This window comes from Dermacentor albipictus, chromosome 10 (assembly GCF_038994185.2).
Source record: "Dermacentor albipictus isolate Rhodes 1998 colony chromosome 10, USDA_Dalb.pri_finalv2, whole genome shotgun sequence".
In the NCBI taxonomy this organism is placed as follows: domain Eukaryota; kingdom Metazoa; phylum Arthropoda; class Arachnida; order Ixodida; family Ixodidae; genus Dermacentor; species Dermacentor albipictus.
The window spans coordinates 48037611-48055095 of record NC_091830.1 but is presented as its reverse complement, the minus strand read 5'-3'; the positions used below and the strand labels follow the sequence as shown (position 1 = coordinate 48055095).

At 43.8% G+C, this 17485-nt stretch overlaps 2 protein-coding genes across 3 annotated transcripts in view; one reads left to right on the top strand and one right to left on the bottom strand.

Annotated features, from left to right (window-relative positions):
* LOC139051035 (b(0,+)-type amino acid transporter 1-like) overlaps positions 1-17485 on the top strand; it is a 228778-nt gene that overhangs the window by 21091 nt on the left and 190202 nt on the right. The window lies entirely within an intron of this gene.
* LOC139050679 (b(0,+)-type amino acid transporter 1-like) overlaps positions 10936-17485 on the bottom strand; it is a 51820-nt gene continuing 45270 nt past the window's right edge. For both annotated transcript variants that reach the window (XM_070527280.1, XM_070527281.1), the window contains 2 exons: positions 16435-16531; positions 10936-11835 (listed from right to left, as the gene is read on the bottom strand). In XM_070527280.1, coding sequence (XP_070383381.1) covers positions 11085-11835; positions 16435-16531 — 848 coding nt within the window. In that variant the 3' untranslated portion in view covers positions 10936-11084. The remainder of the gene's footprint in view (positions 11836-16434; positions 16532-17485) is intronic.

Genomic DNA, 17485 nt, shown 5'->3' with positions numbered 1-17485 from the left:
AGTTCTGGCCAAAGCGATTTGACATGTTTCATGCTACATACACAGAACAAGTTAGGAGTGGTGAGAAGGCGCAGTACCGACACCGGCACGTAACCGTTTTCCACCGAAGGCTGCCGGTTGTACTCGCCGAGTGTGACCACATATAGGGGCAGCTCTGTGTGTACTGTTTAGGACCTGCAGAGGAGGTCCTGGTGTTCTTATGCTAACACAGTTGCTTGCCTATTATGCTGAACGGGAAACAAGGGAAATCTTGATTTGATATTTTTTAGCCTGAATGAGACTTGACACAAGAGGACACACAGGACACAAACGATGTTTTGTGTCCTGTGTAACGTCATGTAGGTCCTTTATGCCTTCTTCCGTGCAGTCTATATCACGCAAAAAAGAAAAAAAAACTCAGTTGACGATCCCGTACCAACAAGCCCACACTGCTACTCGGGTAAACAAGTGGCAGGCCTACAATACAGCAGCGCGCATCACTCAGTGGTGATGCAAGTATGCAGCAGGCATCGAGGCTTACGAGAAAAATTGACGCGCTCTTTTGATGGGCGCTTGCGCGCGCATAGCATGCATCATGAAGTGTAGGAAGCGAGAAACAACTATCAAACACACCCCTCCAAAGGTGCCGGCCGCTCCTATCCCGCAGCTCAGCTGAGGTAGTGTGATACGACACTACTCATATACGCCAATCTGTAGGGCTGGAATATCAGGTATTTTTGTCAGCACTGAGCAATTTACTCGGTACCTGAACTGATAACCAACAGTGGCTGCACCTGCCGGACTAAACAATTGCACCGCCCGGTTAAATTTGTATTCAGTCGCGAAAAGGTGGGCTCCAACAATTATTGACACCACCAATATGCGAAATGTCATTATTCGTTCTTTTGGGGGGTGGGGAATAAGTAAAGTAGAAAAAACGAAAGCAGAATGATAGAAGTGACCAGCACGCATGTACAAATCAGCTACATAAATTTTATGACATCAGCGTTGGAGCGGGAGGCCGTTGTGTCGTTGCAGTATGACAATAAAACGATCTCATTCCTCTGTCCACGATTGCACTTCTGCCGACAGGGACGTCGGCCCGACACAGCTGTTGCAGAAGCTCGGCAGGCCAAAATCGCCCGCCGTGTCGACCTAGTGCGACCCGGCCTAAACACGGCTAAGCGGTTCGCAAGTGCCGATGCAAGACGGCGACACCAGTGATTATAATGTGATAATGATGATAATAATAATCATTTATTGGCATCCCCTTTGAAACATGGTGGGGACATATAGTCATCTAGCCTGCTTAAGATAATTACGTATGCTGCACATGGTTTTTGTTCTAGCGTTTTTGTATACACTACCCTAATTTGTTTTTCTCTCTCTCAAAACTTCGTTATCTTCCTTGTACCGCTACCACTACCTGTGATGGATCCGGTGGTATCAGTCTCTTCCCGGCTTTAATCTCCAAACTCCAAACACTCCAAACAATCTCTGGCTTTTCTTGACTGCTGACCAGCCGATGTTCCTGTGTCCTTTAAATCCAAGCGCTCCTGGAAGGTGTACGCTGCCTACGGGTCTCACTGGGTGAATCTCTTCGCATTCCAATAGACTGAGGTGAGTGGTGTCCAGATTTTCGCTGTGCTAGATCTTGTAGCGAATATTTGCTCCCGTAAGTTTTTGTTTTTAGACAATAAGCTCGAGCGTCAGTCAGCATGGCACTGCCCTTTGTGCTATTGCACAGATTCTAATTTCTTTGGTCTATTTTTGTAAATCTCCAGGAGCTTTATTTTTTCTATTCTTTGCATCCAATTCACTGTCTCTGTCTCTGTCACCTTTATGATGACTCTTGGTTGTCAATTTACAGTTTCACTTACCCTGTACATGATTGCGAACTTTCTTGACCTCTTCCTCCATTCTGTGTCCATGCTTTCCAAGTAGAGATACGTGTGCATTTTGCCCGTCAATTTATTTTGATCCATGCTTCTGAGTCTTTCTTTAAAATAAATTTTGCTCTGCGCTTCTCCGACTTGAAAAGAGGCCCAGCCTATGTCAACCTGCACTGATAGTGACACCCGTAGTGGCCTCTTCTGTCCCTATAGCAAACTTTGGCATGAAGTTTGGCGACCAGTAGAAGAGTATTAAAAGGATAACGGTAATGGGAAGAGGTGGTGTCGCTTGGTAGGTGCCGCCCTTCAATAAGCCTTTTTGACGCCAATTTGACACCCACGATTTGTGCCACTCTTGAAAGAGAAAATTATCATGAAAATTTCTCCGGTGCAGGGTGAAATCGAACACGCACCATAAGATATGCAGACAATATTCTCTGTAGATATTTTCACACATGTGCGTACTCCGTGTCGCTGTGCATAGACTGCGCAGCAGGTCAAGAGTGAAATTCAAGGGTGAAACCCTGCTGCATACCTCCCTCATACTTCTCTCAGCCGCCTGCAGCAAGGTGTTTCCTTTCATTGCTTTAGTGCTGACAGCTTCTACGTCGGCATTCATCGTGAGATGAGCTCTGCCGAAATTTCTTTTCATTAACACATAACGTAGCCCTCCTCTCTCATTGTGGGACACATTTGTTGCCGTTAAAGAGACAGACGAAACGTAATCGGTGCTACAAAAGCTGTTGTGTACTCATTAAGCTGATGGCACCAAATGAATATCTATAGGACAGCTACAACAATTGCACCACCTGGAATCTCGCGCAAAAGATACCAGTAAGCAGCTTTCTTCTTTCAGTTCTGGCTGTTAAGACAAGATTCAAATCACAGTGTAATTAACAATTATATTCATCTACTATTTGCTAATCCATTAAATGTTTCGGTCGAGCCTCATATTTGCTAATATGAGGTTTTACCGAAACATTTAATGGATTTACTAGAAGAGACATACACTGAATGTGTGCAGCTTGAAATAATTAATTTCATGCATAGGTGAGGGACAACAAGTGAAGAGAACGGTTTTAGAGATGTGCTCACGGCATTCAACAGATGTGCTGCGCGCAACATGCAAAAACCACGATACCGCGCCAACATTGTGTGTTGAAGTACACGGCGTGCTTTCTTAGCGAACAACAAGACTGAAGCTTTCCACTATTACGAAAATTGTTGCCATAAGCCATCCACACACCTCTGTGGTCGCTCATATTGGTCTTCCCTCGGAGCTTTTTGAAAACCAGAGAGCCCATGCTGCGAAATCCGGAGATGCACACATTGCCTCCGTACTATCGGCCACCGGGACGCAGTTTTGATGCAGTCGACAGGAAATTACGGGCCGTAATGCTCGAACAAGAACAAAGAATTTGAAAGCTACACACTCAAATAAAAACATCATATGAACTAGACGACAGACGTTTGCACAGTTGCCACCTACATCCGATAGCGAGTATCAGCTCTCCAACCGAAAAATAAAAATGCCTGTCAAACGTTTAATAACTCTCGAACCTGTCTTGCGAGGTTTTTCAAATGTGGGAATGTTACATAGTGGTCGCGTAGTCGTGCATTTTTTCCAGCTGTTCAGTTCGGTACTGCTACGTGCTTCAAGAGATAAAAAAAGGTAGCATGACTCACGGTGCATGCAGTGCTGTCACTCAGGGACAGCAGCTGCAGAGATAGCAGAATGTGGAAAACAAAGGAAATCAGGATTTGGCAAGTAAGTGCTTAACCGTGTGTACTTGGGTAGAGGAAGCAAGAGGATACCTAGGAGCTGAGCACTCATTTCTCAGCCCGTGAAGAATTGAAAACAAGAAAAGCTACGTTCATTTTGTATGTGCAGGCGGTAATGGGTAATTAAGCCTAACACGTTTTCACCATTTTTCTTTAAAGTATCGATGGTTTGCGCTAAGCCGTCAGCTTGATGCATACGGGTACGCGATTGTGTTAAATTCCTATTTCATGATGTTCTCAGAGCTGCTTCTGCTGTTCTGCATTTTATCTCTGATTCGTCCAATAATAAAAAAAAAACTATTGCAACTCACTCTCTTTCTTTATTGTTTGTTGGTCCTGTGCTCATTATCATCGTTATCTGCTTAGAAACATATTTAAAGAATTGTCAGGAATTAAGAGCAGAAGAAAACAAGGCAAGAACTGTCGCCTGAAGTACCACCGCTCCTCTTTATCCAAGAAAGAGAAAGCGTTCAAATAGAGCGGAGAAGACAAAAGAGCAAAGACAAAGTGCGCAAAATACGGGGTTGGAACGAGAGAACGCTAAATTTCATCCAGCGGAAAGCAGTGAGCATTGAATCGCATGCAGAAATAGATGGAGCTTATCCGAGCGCTGTACCACATAGGATGCGTGCAATTGCCATGCTTTTTTTCTTTTCTTCGTTCTCACGTTCTTCCTTTGTCTTTGTGGCAATTGCAATTATCCAGACGCTCTAGGCGCATTCGTGCCGTTGGTGCCGCCGCCGCGGTAGGGTCCCAGCATTATGAACTGACTAACCCAGCAACATGTCTAGCCCAGCAACATTTCAACGTCGGCAACGAACAATGCAAGGGTGCCTCATTCAATCCCAACTAGGATACCAAATACCAAGAAAACCACGACAGGAAAACCGCACACTTCTTCCGCTTAGCATTCGCAACAAAATCCACGTGCCCCCAATTCCACAGAATATGCACACTGCCCGTCATAAAGGTCGACGAAAGGCAAGAGCACAAACCCTGGCTCGCCTATTTGGTGATGACACATCGAACACTCCAGTCCTATACACCGACGTGGCCCGCTACCCACAGAAACGCGCCCTATGTCTAGTCGTACTAGATAGTGGAGACATTCTGAGAGCTTCGGCCATGCTCAACACTGTGGACAGTGGCACGGCGGAAGAGGTTGCTATTGCCCTAGCCATCGTACACGCTTCAACCATGTCGGCGCCGTATGGACCTATCACTGTGGTCACTGATTCTCAGACCGCCTGCAGGACTTTGGCATAGGGGAGAATGACACCCTACACACACCGCATCCTTACATCATTACACCCCACAGCGTTACACAGGGTGCGTATCGTCTGGACACCTGGACACGCCTCTCTCCATGGTAATGAATGCGCTAATGCGGTAGCCCGAGAGCTCGCTAACCGGGCGCCATTGGAAGAGCTGTCCAACCCAGACGACGCACCGACAGAACCACTGAACTATACTGAAACTCTACAATATTACAGAGATACCACGAGACACTTCCCTCCACCACATAATTCCCTTAATCGAGAAGATGCCGTCGCGTGGCGACAGCTGCAAACTAATTCATTTCCCTGCCTCTTTTATCTTCACCTCTTCCACCCCACACAATATCCCTCATACTGTCCCTATTGTGGAGCAAAGCCCACAGTATATCATTGCACCTGGGAGTGCCCACACCCTCCGGGCTACTCCCCTATTCCTTCACCTTCCCCTTCCTCCTGGGAGACTGCGCTGACCAGCTCAGACCCGCAAGAGCAGCGACGGCTGATCCGGTGTGCACGCGGAGTGGCGCGAGCCAATGGGGCCCTGAACTAAGGGCTCCACCCTGTGCGGAAGTCGCCCAATCTCATGACAAATAAATGTTTTTTTTCTCTCTCTCTTTCTTTCTTTTCACGTTTCTTCCTTTCTTTCTTTCTTTCTTTCTTTCTTTCTTTCTTTCTTTCTTTCTTTCTTTCTTTCTTCTCTCTCTCGTTCTTTTGTTTCTTTATTTCCTTCGTTCTTTTTTCCTCTTGTTTCTTCATTCCTATTCAGCGATTGCATATTTGCTTGCTTACGAGGGTATGAGCCATTCCTGATTATATCGTTCTTCTTTCGGTTATGAGCCGTTGCAACGAGCCGCTTTACACTTTCGCCCTAATAAACCAATATTTCGTCTGCCTATGTAGCCGTGTGGTTTGGGGCTGCTACCACCACGGGCACTAGGTCGGAACTCATGTTTCCATTGACTGCATACGTATATCAGCATTAATTATAGAAAAAAATCGTGGTATTTTTTCTTTCTTTTAACAATAGCAGGTTAAAATATATTCCGCAAAACACTCATCCCAATACTTCAGTACTTTTTGTTCTAACACGCACATGTGCGCTACTGTATTTGGTACAATGTACTAAAATGTTTCCATTGATTTTTGCCAGCAAGCTGTTTTTATTCTTAATGACGCCAGGAAACCGAGCCTGATGCCACCAACGCTCATATATGTAATCGGGAGCGTGCACAATATTCTCGCACACCTTGTGTGATATACCGTAGCGCTGAAGTGCTTCTTGTATAACGTAGGAGAGTCCGTCGTAAAAGCAGAAGTGTACTGTTGGGCGCATGTGCTTAAGTTCATGAACTTGAATTGGGCCAAGAAAACCCGTCGAAGCATTCGCGCCTACTTTATCAGAAGCGTACTGCACCATGAATATCCAGGCAGCTATTTTTTAACGGTGTCAAACATTAATAGGGCAAGGTAAATCTTGCTGACATTATTGTTATCATTCGAGTGTTGAAATCGGTACCCTCTAGATACGGAGTTAGTTGAGCACTTGTTCGCTTAATAAACGAAAGTACGATAATTAAATTGTCAATAATTGATCTGAGGCGGCTAACGAACATGAGTAGCTTGGCTCCTGTCCTCGAGATTAACTAGCTGAGCGAATAATTGATAATCATGCTTCTGTTTTAGAAATGTTTTACATATAAACTCTGAAAGCATAACTGACGCTGAAAAAGAACGTCTTTAAAGGCGACCTCACCGAGCCCAGTCTTTTGTGGTAACGTCATGAAGAGCATCGCTCTATGAGTACGTTGCTTGCGGCCAGCCCGCTTTTGATGTACTGCAATTGTTTTTTTTTTCGAAATCAAGCAGGGCCGGTATTTTGTAGTGATGCCTTTTCCGATTCTATGCTTTTTCAGGCTTTTCGTGCTTGGCCAGTGGTCAGAGCGAAGGTCTGCCCACATTATCAACGGCATCAGGCGGCCGTGTGATGTAGATGATAATAATAGCATAGAATAAGGCATAAGGCATCGCTACAACATCGCGGCCCAGTTTAAAGCTTTAATGTCAATACAACAGCGAAAGTGTGCCGCCGAAAGCTGGCTTGGTTGAAGAAGGGATGCATGACGCTATGATGGTGCAGTTTTAGCGCGTCATCGCCGTCAAGAGACAAGGAAGATAACGAATACGAACCACTAGCAGCTTCTCGCGGGACCGTGCCGATGGTGATGGTGCCATCGAGACAAAACACAGGGCGGCAATACTGACTGCACAGGTGCTTTCACAGCGAAGCTGTGTACCTCTGCTCCGAAATGCATTTGCCGTGTCAGGGAGCAAGAATGTTGGCCGAACCTGGAGGTTGCGGAGTATCGGGCTGTCATGCGACGGAGATGAAACAGGCTTCAAGTGCTCAGCCAATAATAATAATAATAATAATAATAATAATAATAATAATAATAATAATAATAATAATAATAATAATAATAATAATAAATCTTTTATTGCACATAACGTATACAGGGCAATGAAACGGGCCTGTCAAAGCCTCTAGTGGCTTGAGGGACTTGGCCCGGCAAAGTCGGCAGACGGACGTGCAGTAAAACATAAAATAAGAACATAATATAAACACAATATATCAACACAATACTAACATGAAATCAATAGTGACCAAGGTGCAAAAAGTTAGGAAAAGTAACATCAACAAGAAATGAAAAATAAAGAGCAAGGGACAGTATTTTAACAATTCGTGCCTGATCATGAACATTTTTCAGGCATATAGGAACCGTGTTACAATGAGTGAACCATGATGTTTAGCATTTTTTTTGATGTTGCGGAAAACATTTCCCCTGGTAAGTCATTAAAAATTTGGGGAACATAACACAGCCTCTGCTATAATAATAATAATAATAATAATAATAATAATAATAATAATAATAATAATAATAATAATAATAATAATAATAATAATAATAATAATAATGATAATAATAATAATAATAATAATAATAATAATAATAATAATAATAATAATAATAATAATAATAATAATAAAGATGCGTTGTGTCACGTCGATGGGTATGCTGGAATCATTTGTGAACCGCATATGGCCTCAAGCGCAGAAGGCATTGCCGTATATGCAGAGGAGGAAACGTATGCGCAACCATACAACATGCTTCGTAAGAGGAGAGGGGCACCGACTGTGGGGTTATCTGTGCCGTGCAAACGAAAGACGTAATTATGATATCCACTGTCTATATATATAATTCAGGCACAGCCAAGTGTGGTACTGAGAAGTTCATGACCACGCACTTTGCATTGTTTAGCCGCGATGACACTATCCCTTTGATCACCATAGGAGACTTCAATGTGGGTATTCCAAACCTAGAAAATAAATTATTCACTGAATTTGTGCAAGACGAATTTCGTTTGAAGTGCTATACCAATCGAATTAACTCAATTAAGCAACAATGGTCGTGCATTGATTGAACTTTGGCCAAGATTCTAAGGTAACCGGACCAACCCGTATATATAACAGTAATCATAAGGCTATCATCACTATCATTACCAAATGGTGAAAATAAATACAAGACCCCTTGTCTAATCATGTGTGATGTGTTGCAGCTTAGCTGGTCATCCATCTTTACAGAGTGGAATGGCTCCTAATATTTTTGTCTTCATGCATCGGTTTCGCTTTCAGAAAGTGATAGTGGTATAAAGACAGTGCCATTCGTTCTTGTCTCTGTGGACATAAATAACGTTCAAGTAAACTCTATATCTGCGCCATGCTTGCTTAGTGTCTGTGGTGTTGGGCTGCTAAGTACGAGGTCGCGGGATCAAATCCCGGCCACGGCTGCCGCATTTCGGTTGGGGCGGAATGCGAAAACACCCATGTACTTAGATTTATGTGGAACTTAAAGAGCCCCAGGTGGTCAAAATTATTCTGGAGTATCCCACTACAGTGTACCTCATAATCAGATTGTGATTTTGACACGTAAGAACCCCACATTTTAATGTCTATACTTTATTTGCACCCGACAGTAGGTGCAAGTTTGGAAAGGCTAGCTTCTCACACACACCTATACACACAGATATTCACCACTCTATCTCTCTCTCTCTCTCTCAAGCATACAGACGCACAGATAGCAGGCATGTTTGCCTCCATGCAGATTTACACGCGCCCACGCATGCACACATGACAAGAAATGTGCGTGCGCACGCACGCTCCCACATGGAAATGCACTCATACACAAATGAGCGCATGCTTGCAGACGCAAAAACGCGCTCATGCGCACGCAGACTGAAATACGGAGACACAAGCACGGGCGAACACACAAACTCAAGCACACGCAAATGCACACTCAAGACGTGCATATGCATATACACTCCCTCTCCCTCCCTGCTGCCTCAGAAGAAGCTACTGCGTGCAGAATGAATCACACTTGTTCTGCAATTACAGTTCCAACGCCATCTCTAATTAATCACCTTACGGTTTAAAGCTGGTGCTTCTTAAAGTCAACAGGGCAATTTTTTTATCTACACTGTAGTTAGTGTAGCAGGTTGCGACTTTTTACTTGCCGTAGAATAGTTTAGCTCCGCCTACCTACCCGAAGCCATTTTTATAAGGTAGCATGAAAACTACACTTTCTACACTGCGCTTTCAATGAATGCAAGCAGCGGACGTCAAAGAACACCAAATGTTAAGCAGAAATATCAAGAGCACACAATGTGTGGTGTAAAATTTAGCATGATGTTTGTTTCACTCTACACTTCGTGCCTCTCGCCAATGTGTTATGAAAACAATGGGACATTGCAGCTCGAGCTCATCTTGCGGAAAGCACATCTTTGTCAAACACTTTTGATGTTTTTTTTTTTAATATGTAGCTGAAATCATTGAACACACACATTATACTATGAAACATGTGAAGCAGCATGGCACGCCTACTAGTACGAGGGTAGCCCACCGTGAATGTCGTTGTCTAAAGCTTCGTTCTCGCTGCTCTGGCCGAACACGATGAGAAAGCTCAATTATATCCCAACTTTCTTTCACGCTCGAGAAAAAAAAAACTTTTATTTAGCACGTATTGAGCAACAGAAAGATGTATCGGGAGTTTCCCCTGTTGCTTTACAATATTCTTATTGACACTTTTCATCTAATTATAATAACTGACATTCTGAGTAATTACCGACTAATTATCTATTTGGGCGGAATGAAAAAAAAATAATCTGAGTATCTCCAAGCGACAGCAAACATTACTTTGGTTCTGTCCAGCTACGCAGCATTTGCATACTTTTAAAGGTTGGCTCAACTTAAGTGAAACAACTTGTATTGCTTTGCTTCGTTTTGTATCTGATGCATCCAGTAAGCGTCATCCGAGTCACTGTAGCAAAGAAACGCTTTCTACTGGTATTGGAAAAACGCTGTCCTTTTTTCTTTATTTAAAGTTTGTGTGACGTGTCGCTGGCGGAGATTATGTCGCATTTGAACTAGCTTGTCGATTCTAGTCTGCTATAAACATATATAACAGCGAAATACGCCAGTAGCTACCACATAACTTATTCATTTTGTCTTTAGTGACGCAGACGCTTAACACAGGCTTGCATTGATTGGGCAGCAGCTGCTTGCGAAATAGGCATGAATATATGCCCAATGAGACATGCCCAGATTTTTTAATACTGTCCTTTATCGTTTGCCTCCTAACACAATATTTTGTCAAAAGTTAGTGCCACCTTTTCTTTCTTTGCACTCGCCGTCCCTGTGAGAGCTTGTCATAGCCTCATGTGAAATCGACACATGATTTGTTTTTTCTTTTGGTTCAAATTTCTGTCCATGTTTGGGGGAATCTACAATTTCTCCCGATGTTTGGTAGCACAACACCACTACCTTCAAAGAAAAACTCGGCTGACGACATATTTTCTCACTTTTCAAGTATCCTAATGAACACCACAATAAACAAAAAACAGATCTTTTATTACCTTTAGGTAATTATTTGCACATATTGCTGTATCTGAGTTGCACGCCATCGTACTTTACACTCGGCTCAGATGGTGGTGTGCACTGTTCGTTTACAACTAACCGCTCGTGTACAATTATGCAACCGTAAAAGCTTATTAACAGAGTTGAGCATTATGCTGCCGGCCAGCATTTCTCTAACATTATTTTCTAGCGATGAACACACGGGACACTGAGCATCAGCCTCTGTAGGAACCTGTTCATGCTTGTTCCGAACTTTGACCGCTGGGCCGCCTTCAATGCGACGTAGGCGGGAAAGCCTGCGAGGACACACCCGAGTGCGATTGCGTATTGCGAGACTTGAGTCGCTGCTAAGACGGGGACCAGGACAACCACGAGGGAGATGGCGATGTCGGCGAAGACAAGCCACGTGGGCACCCTGATGGGTCTCTCGGCATCTTTCATGGTCACGCGCAGCCTGAGCATTGCTAGCATCACCATTATAGTCATGAGGCTAAGCACTGTCATGCCACCTTTGACCAGTAAACCCACAGAGCCTGTGACGGCGAAGAGTATGGCGAGGCAGCACCTAGAGGCTATTGCAACTATTGGCAGTGAAGAGTTCATCGTGATGAGCGAGAATGCCCAAGGGAGGTGCCTCTTGCGGGCGGCAGCCATGAGCAGTCGGCTGTGGCTGAGAAAACTGGAACTCATCGTTCCGAACGCGCACACACAGACAATTGCTGGCACAAGGTAAACACCCGCCGTGCCCCATGTGGCCCGGGCAAAGGCAACTGCTGTTGCCTCTGAAGCCATAACACTGTCGAGGTCCAGGACCACAAAGTAGGCCACGTTCGTCAAGACAAGAAGCACAGTCACGAGGAAAAGACCACCAAGGAGTGACCTTGGTATGGTGCGCGAAGGATCGGACATCTCTTCCGCCATGCAGGCCACCATTGCACTGAAAAAATGAATAAATTGGCAGCGTCAAGGTATGTGCCTGGAACACGCAAAAAGAGTAGACATGCCTGTCGCAAGCGTTCACAGGCACGCCCGTTCGTAACCCCTCTATGTCAGGCTCATGTTTCATCCCCCGCATGTAGTTAAGATCTAACATCACATTTAGTGAAGACTTTTCACCTGCAGCTCGACTAGCCCGTGAAAAAAACTAATTGAGTTTGCTAAATATTAATCACGATAACTCCAGTTTAAACTCAGCTACAGAAAACTGCTATAAAAAACAAATGGTACATGTACCACGCTGCTCGGTTTGTACCCAGGAGGTGCAAGGACGCAGCGTCGCCCTCAACCGCACTGGTGCTCCTCTGCAACGCGCTCCTACATTTAGTAACGTGCGAGGAGTTGTCCGCATGCGCAAATAATTGAAATCAGCATTCTTTATACTAACATCAGAAGTGTTCTCAGAAACAACGCGTCATCATCATCCTAGGTCCGCATATAATACGCTAATACAATAGCTCTGACTGAAACGTAGCTTTCGAATGACGTTCATGACTGAATGCGCCAGGAACGCACAAGAAGACAAGACGCCCCTGTCCAAGGAGTTCACAGACAAGCGTGTTCGTAACCCTCTATGTCATTCTCATGTTTCATCCTTGAATGTAGTTAAGATCTAGCATCGCAGTTAGTGAAGACTTTCCACCTGCAGCTCGACTAGCCCGTGAAATACGGCTAATTGAGTTTGGTAACTCTTAGCCGTTTGACGCAGCGCAGTTTGACGCAGCGTAGGCCTCAACAACGCTGTGGCTGCTCCGGAACGTGGCCCTACATTTAGAAACGCACAAGGGTTTGTGCGCATGCGCAAATAATTGAAATCTTTATACTAACATAAGAAGTGTCCTCAAAAACCATGGGTCATCATCATCTGCAGTCCGCACATATTTTGCTAATACAATAGCTCTGACTGAAACGTGGCTTTCTAATGACGTTCATGAACCCGAATCTTTTTGTAATAGTAAGCAAGTCACAGCATATGGTCGTGACTGAGCAGAAAGTCTTGGTGGCGGCTCACTTGCCATTTTGAAACGCATCTCATTGTCATCATTAATTTAAAAACAATGTGGGCTAGAGTAACTATCAATCATCAAAAGATAAGTTGAGTCGTTTGTTACCATCCAGGGTCCCCGTCATCCGCCTTTGCCAATGGTGATGTGATCGCTTCCATCAGGAGAAAGTATCCTTCTATACCATTTTTTTTCTATTTTGTGACATTTTCAAAGCGAAAGCTTTACTAGCGGCGAACTTGCAATTTCGCCATGGCGGTGCTCCGAGGAGGCACATGACGTCACAATGCGCGCCTCGCCGCGGATATTTCTTTTTCGCTCGCTCCATAGTCTCTACTGCGCATGCACCGCTAGTAGCGCCGAGCCGCAGGTGTTCCGCCGCTGCCCAGCGCCGCGCCTTTCCGCCATCCCAGTTTTGTATGACGTCACAGTGTGTTCCTCGTCTTTGCGCTCGCCTTCGCTCGCTTCGCCAGCTGCGTCACATGCCTGATAACATGGCGCATGATTGAAAACGAGAGCTCGCTTGCGCCACAACCACAGTTGAGGCGGCAGTATGGACGGCGACAATTCTGATAAGCAGGAGGAGGCCTGGAATCGACATCGTAATGATATGAAGAGTAAACGAATCGCCCAGGAAACAGAGCAAGAACGCACCGAACGAGTGGCTAAACGCCGTAACATAGCTAGACAACCAGACTAATCTAGACTTGCAATGAAGATTAACAAGGCTAACCATGCTATGCCTTAGCTTTCGCTACGTATATCCTGGCATAACCGAGCTATGCCACTGCTAATTTTTGTAACAAAGTTTCGAAAGACGGTCTACCTTCCTTTTTATCACGCCATTCTGGTTCAAAAGAATGTTTTCGTCGACTCGCGGCTATTGACATCAGAGCACAAGGAGAAAGGCATTGACTGTGCTCGCCAGGTTCTTCAAAAGTGTCAAGAATATAAGGAACGATTCTTGGATTCCATTTTTTGCAGGAGACGAAACGTGGGTGTGTTATTTGACTCCCGAAACGAAACAAAAATCCAAACAGTGGAGTCACCCAAGGCCACCAGTCGCAAATACGTTCAAACAAACTCCTGCTGGCAAAGTCATGGTCAGTTAGTGTTGCGCAATAACTCAACCAGTTATTGCGCAACACTAAGAAAACCCAGGCGAGCTATCCAGAACTGCAGGAAAGGATGACTGGCAGCCGGTGTAACGCTGCTTCACGACAACGTCCGACTTCACGTCTCCCGTCAAACCCAGGAACTTTTGACAAATTTTGGGTGGACTGTCATGGCCCAACCACCGTACAGTCCAGACCTCGCACCTAAGGATTGTTACTTCTTTCCCAAGTTGAAGGAACATTTGAGTGGCCAACGCTTCCGGAGCGATGTTGAAGTTAAAGAAGAGGTGAAATGCTTCATGAATGGGTTGCGGCGGAGATCTACGACATTGCGATACAGAAATTGAAGCACCGTCTACAAAAATGCGTAGAAAAAGATGGCCCATTGTGTAGAAAATAGAACAATGTCCCATCTTTCCAATGATGTAAATTTCTACGAGAATAATCTATGTTGTCGATCTACATAATTAATGGGAATTTTGTTTCTGGATTGACCCTCGTACAATCGTCACCTGGCTTGGATAACATCTATCCTAAATGACTGAAAAGCACATTTTCTTCTGGTTTCATTATATTAGCTAAAATACGCCAATGAAATAGGGAAAAGTGCCTTTATACAAATCCAGCAGCAAGACGTAAGAATAGAAAGAGTAAGAATAGCAAGTATACATTTTTACGTGATTACTAGAATTTACTCACAAACTACACCACAGCTTGACCATTGTTCCCTTGGCGATTGCAATGTATTAGATTTTTTCAGAAGCCTTCGACAAAATTGGTCATACGAGTTTACTTTGAAAACTAAACAAGCTAAAACTTGATTCTAACCTCAAGTGGATCGAGTCGTTTCTCGTTAGTCCTTCCTTGATTTTAACTTATAATGGCCATAACTCTTCTCATAGCAACGTACAGTGTTGATTGGCACAAGGCTAAGTCGTGGGACCTCTGTAGAACTCATCTATAGTAATGACTCACCATTAGCAATAGCATTTGATATGTATCTAATTGGTGCCGACTGTGTAATGTTTAAAGAACTATATAGCGAACATAATACCAGCCTGTTTCGAGCCGAGCCTATTACCTTCACCATTTGGTGCCGATGGTAGAAATGGAAGTTAACAATAACAAATGCAAATTTGTGAGAGTATCACGATCTAGCAATAACCTTCCTGTGCAGTATCTGAATAATGTTGCTTAAGAAACAACAAGTTCAGGAAAGATTAAGTTTAATACACGATTAGGAAAGAGAGCTGCTCGCTGGGATACTTACAATGTAACTTTTCTCGAGCTACATGTCTTTAAAAATTATGACTTTATGAAATCCTCTTGCGGCCGAACTTGGTACATGATACGCTATATGGGACCTCTTGCATTCTAATGCATTCTCTTATAGTAATAAAAATTACCTGTTTTATTCTTTGAACTCCAAGTAAGCTGAGAACGTGTCTCCAATGAAATCAAATCTCGCTCTTCAGCTACTGGCAACAATTGCAAGAATTTCTCGCCTATCAATTTTTTCATAAGCACCATCACCACCCTACTCTACATCTTAATTTCATGTCACGGTCATATTATTCATCTAAGCACACTGATCACAAGCATAAATTTAGCATTTGTGCATGCAGCACGGCATGCTTTTTACAATCACTGTTGCCAAGTTCGTGAAAAGAATTGGGTGAACTTCTTGCAGATATTATTTCCATTATTAACAATGAAAGTTTTCGATGAGACCTAGCTAATAGGGTGTGTGCACTAGTATATGGCCAGCATGGTGTATACACTTGCTTACAAGTGTGCAAGCACTTGTATGAACTAGTATTTGTCGTTCTTATGTTGCTTACAATATGGCTGTGTTGTATTATTCTACTGACCAAACTTTAAGGTAACATCGTATAGTTACTAAATACTGTACATAAACTTGTAGTTTATTTCCCCATAAGTTTTTGTGTAAACCATCCACCTTTATAATGCCGAACGACACTGAGGGCAAAATAGATAAATATTTCGATCAACCTAACCAATCATGTATCGTTATTTGCAGCGTTAATGCAGCTAACTTTTATTTTCCACCGAGTGCACAAAACGCTCATGTGATCTTTACTTTGGTTCAGGAGGCACCCAATGCCATAAGATTGACTAAGCGTTAATAAAGCCGTTAACTATGCATTCTACACGTCACCCATTCAATTCTCAAACCGCATATATGCTGTAACTAAGCCACATAATTGTGGCAACAGTGCGAAAACATATGCAATGGGCGATAAATGCGCAGATTCTCCATATGTACAAGCAAGACAGCAGCGATACCAATGATGTAGTGTATGCGCAGTTAGCTGTACACAGTTAGTAAAAAATCGCAGTCCACATCACGGTGTCATTGCTCCTAAGCGGAGAGGGAGTTAAGAGTCATAAGATTCATACCTTCCGGCCCCGGTGAAAGAAGCTACAGCGAATGCTTCTACGAGCTTTCCGGGCGTTGTGTGACCATTGAACGAAAACTTTGTAAGCAAGGCTGGTTCTGAAACAAAAATTAAACCGAGAACACACCTGCAATTATGAAATTGGGAATACTTGTAGGTATTTGATGGGTTATAAAAGCAATTAGTTAAAATTCATGGACAACCATCCACCTACGCCTATGGCTATGGCTGATTATTACACTACCTGGTTAGTGTAGCTTTCAATTCAGCTCTACGAGTACCATGTTCGCAACGCTGATATGCCGCCTCGAGGCACACTGTACAGTTTCGTAAATGTTCTCGTCATTCTAGCGCGAGATTGCCGTGTCCCGCGATGAGGAACATACTATCAAATGTATTTCACGGGGTCGTAAAGGGGCCCTATTTTATCTTAATTTCAAACTATCTTCGTCATCACTGAACGAAGCCACAAGTCCTTCTTTGCACCCTACCGCGGCACTGGTTCGGTTTTTCTGAACTTTAATTCTTTGTGATCGTTCGTGTACGCTTTTGTACCTAGATACATGTTTACCATAGGTATGTATTACTGAGCAACTCAGGAAAGATATTGCAGACGTGCGAATCAATAGTGAGCACTTTCGCTTACAGTGCGTGGTAGTGATGATGATAGCTATACGCAACTAGGGAGAAGCGTGACTTTCAATGATTTCTAGACGGCTTACTGCGCCAGTGTTTCAAACGCTTTTAAAACGAAGCCTTCATTTTCTTCCATTGCACAGTTTGGCCTTGGTTGGTCGGTATCTTCGAACTATGGTCATGTTCTCGCCGCATTCTATGCATTGACTTAAAATAATGAAGCACAGCATCCGTCAGGATTCGAACCTTGTCACCCAGCGCAGCATACCGATGCTGCAACCGCTAGGCCACAGCCGCATTTTTTCTTCTGTCATGGTATTTATTACAACTATAAAACACACGCGTACAGCATTTACATAGCAGCCAAGATAGGCATAGCCGCGTCTACCTGAACAAAAACAATTCGCATTATAAGT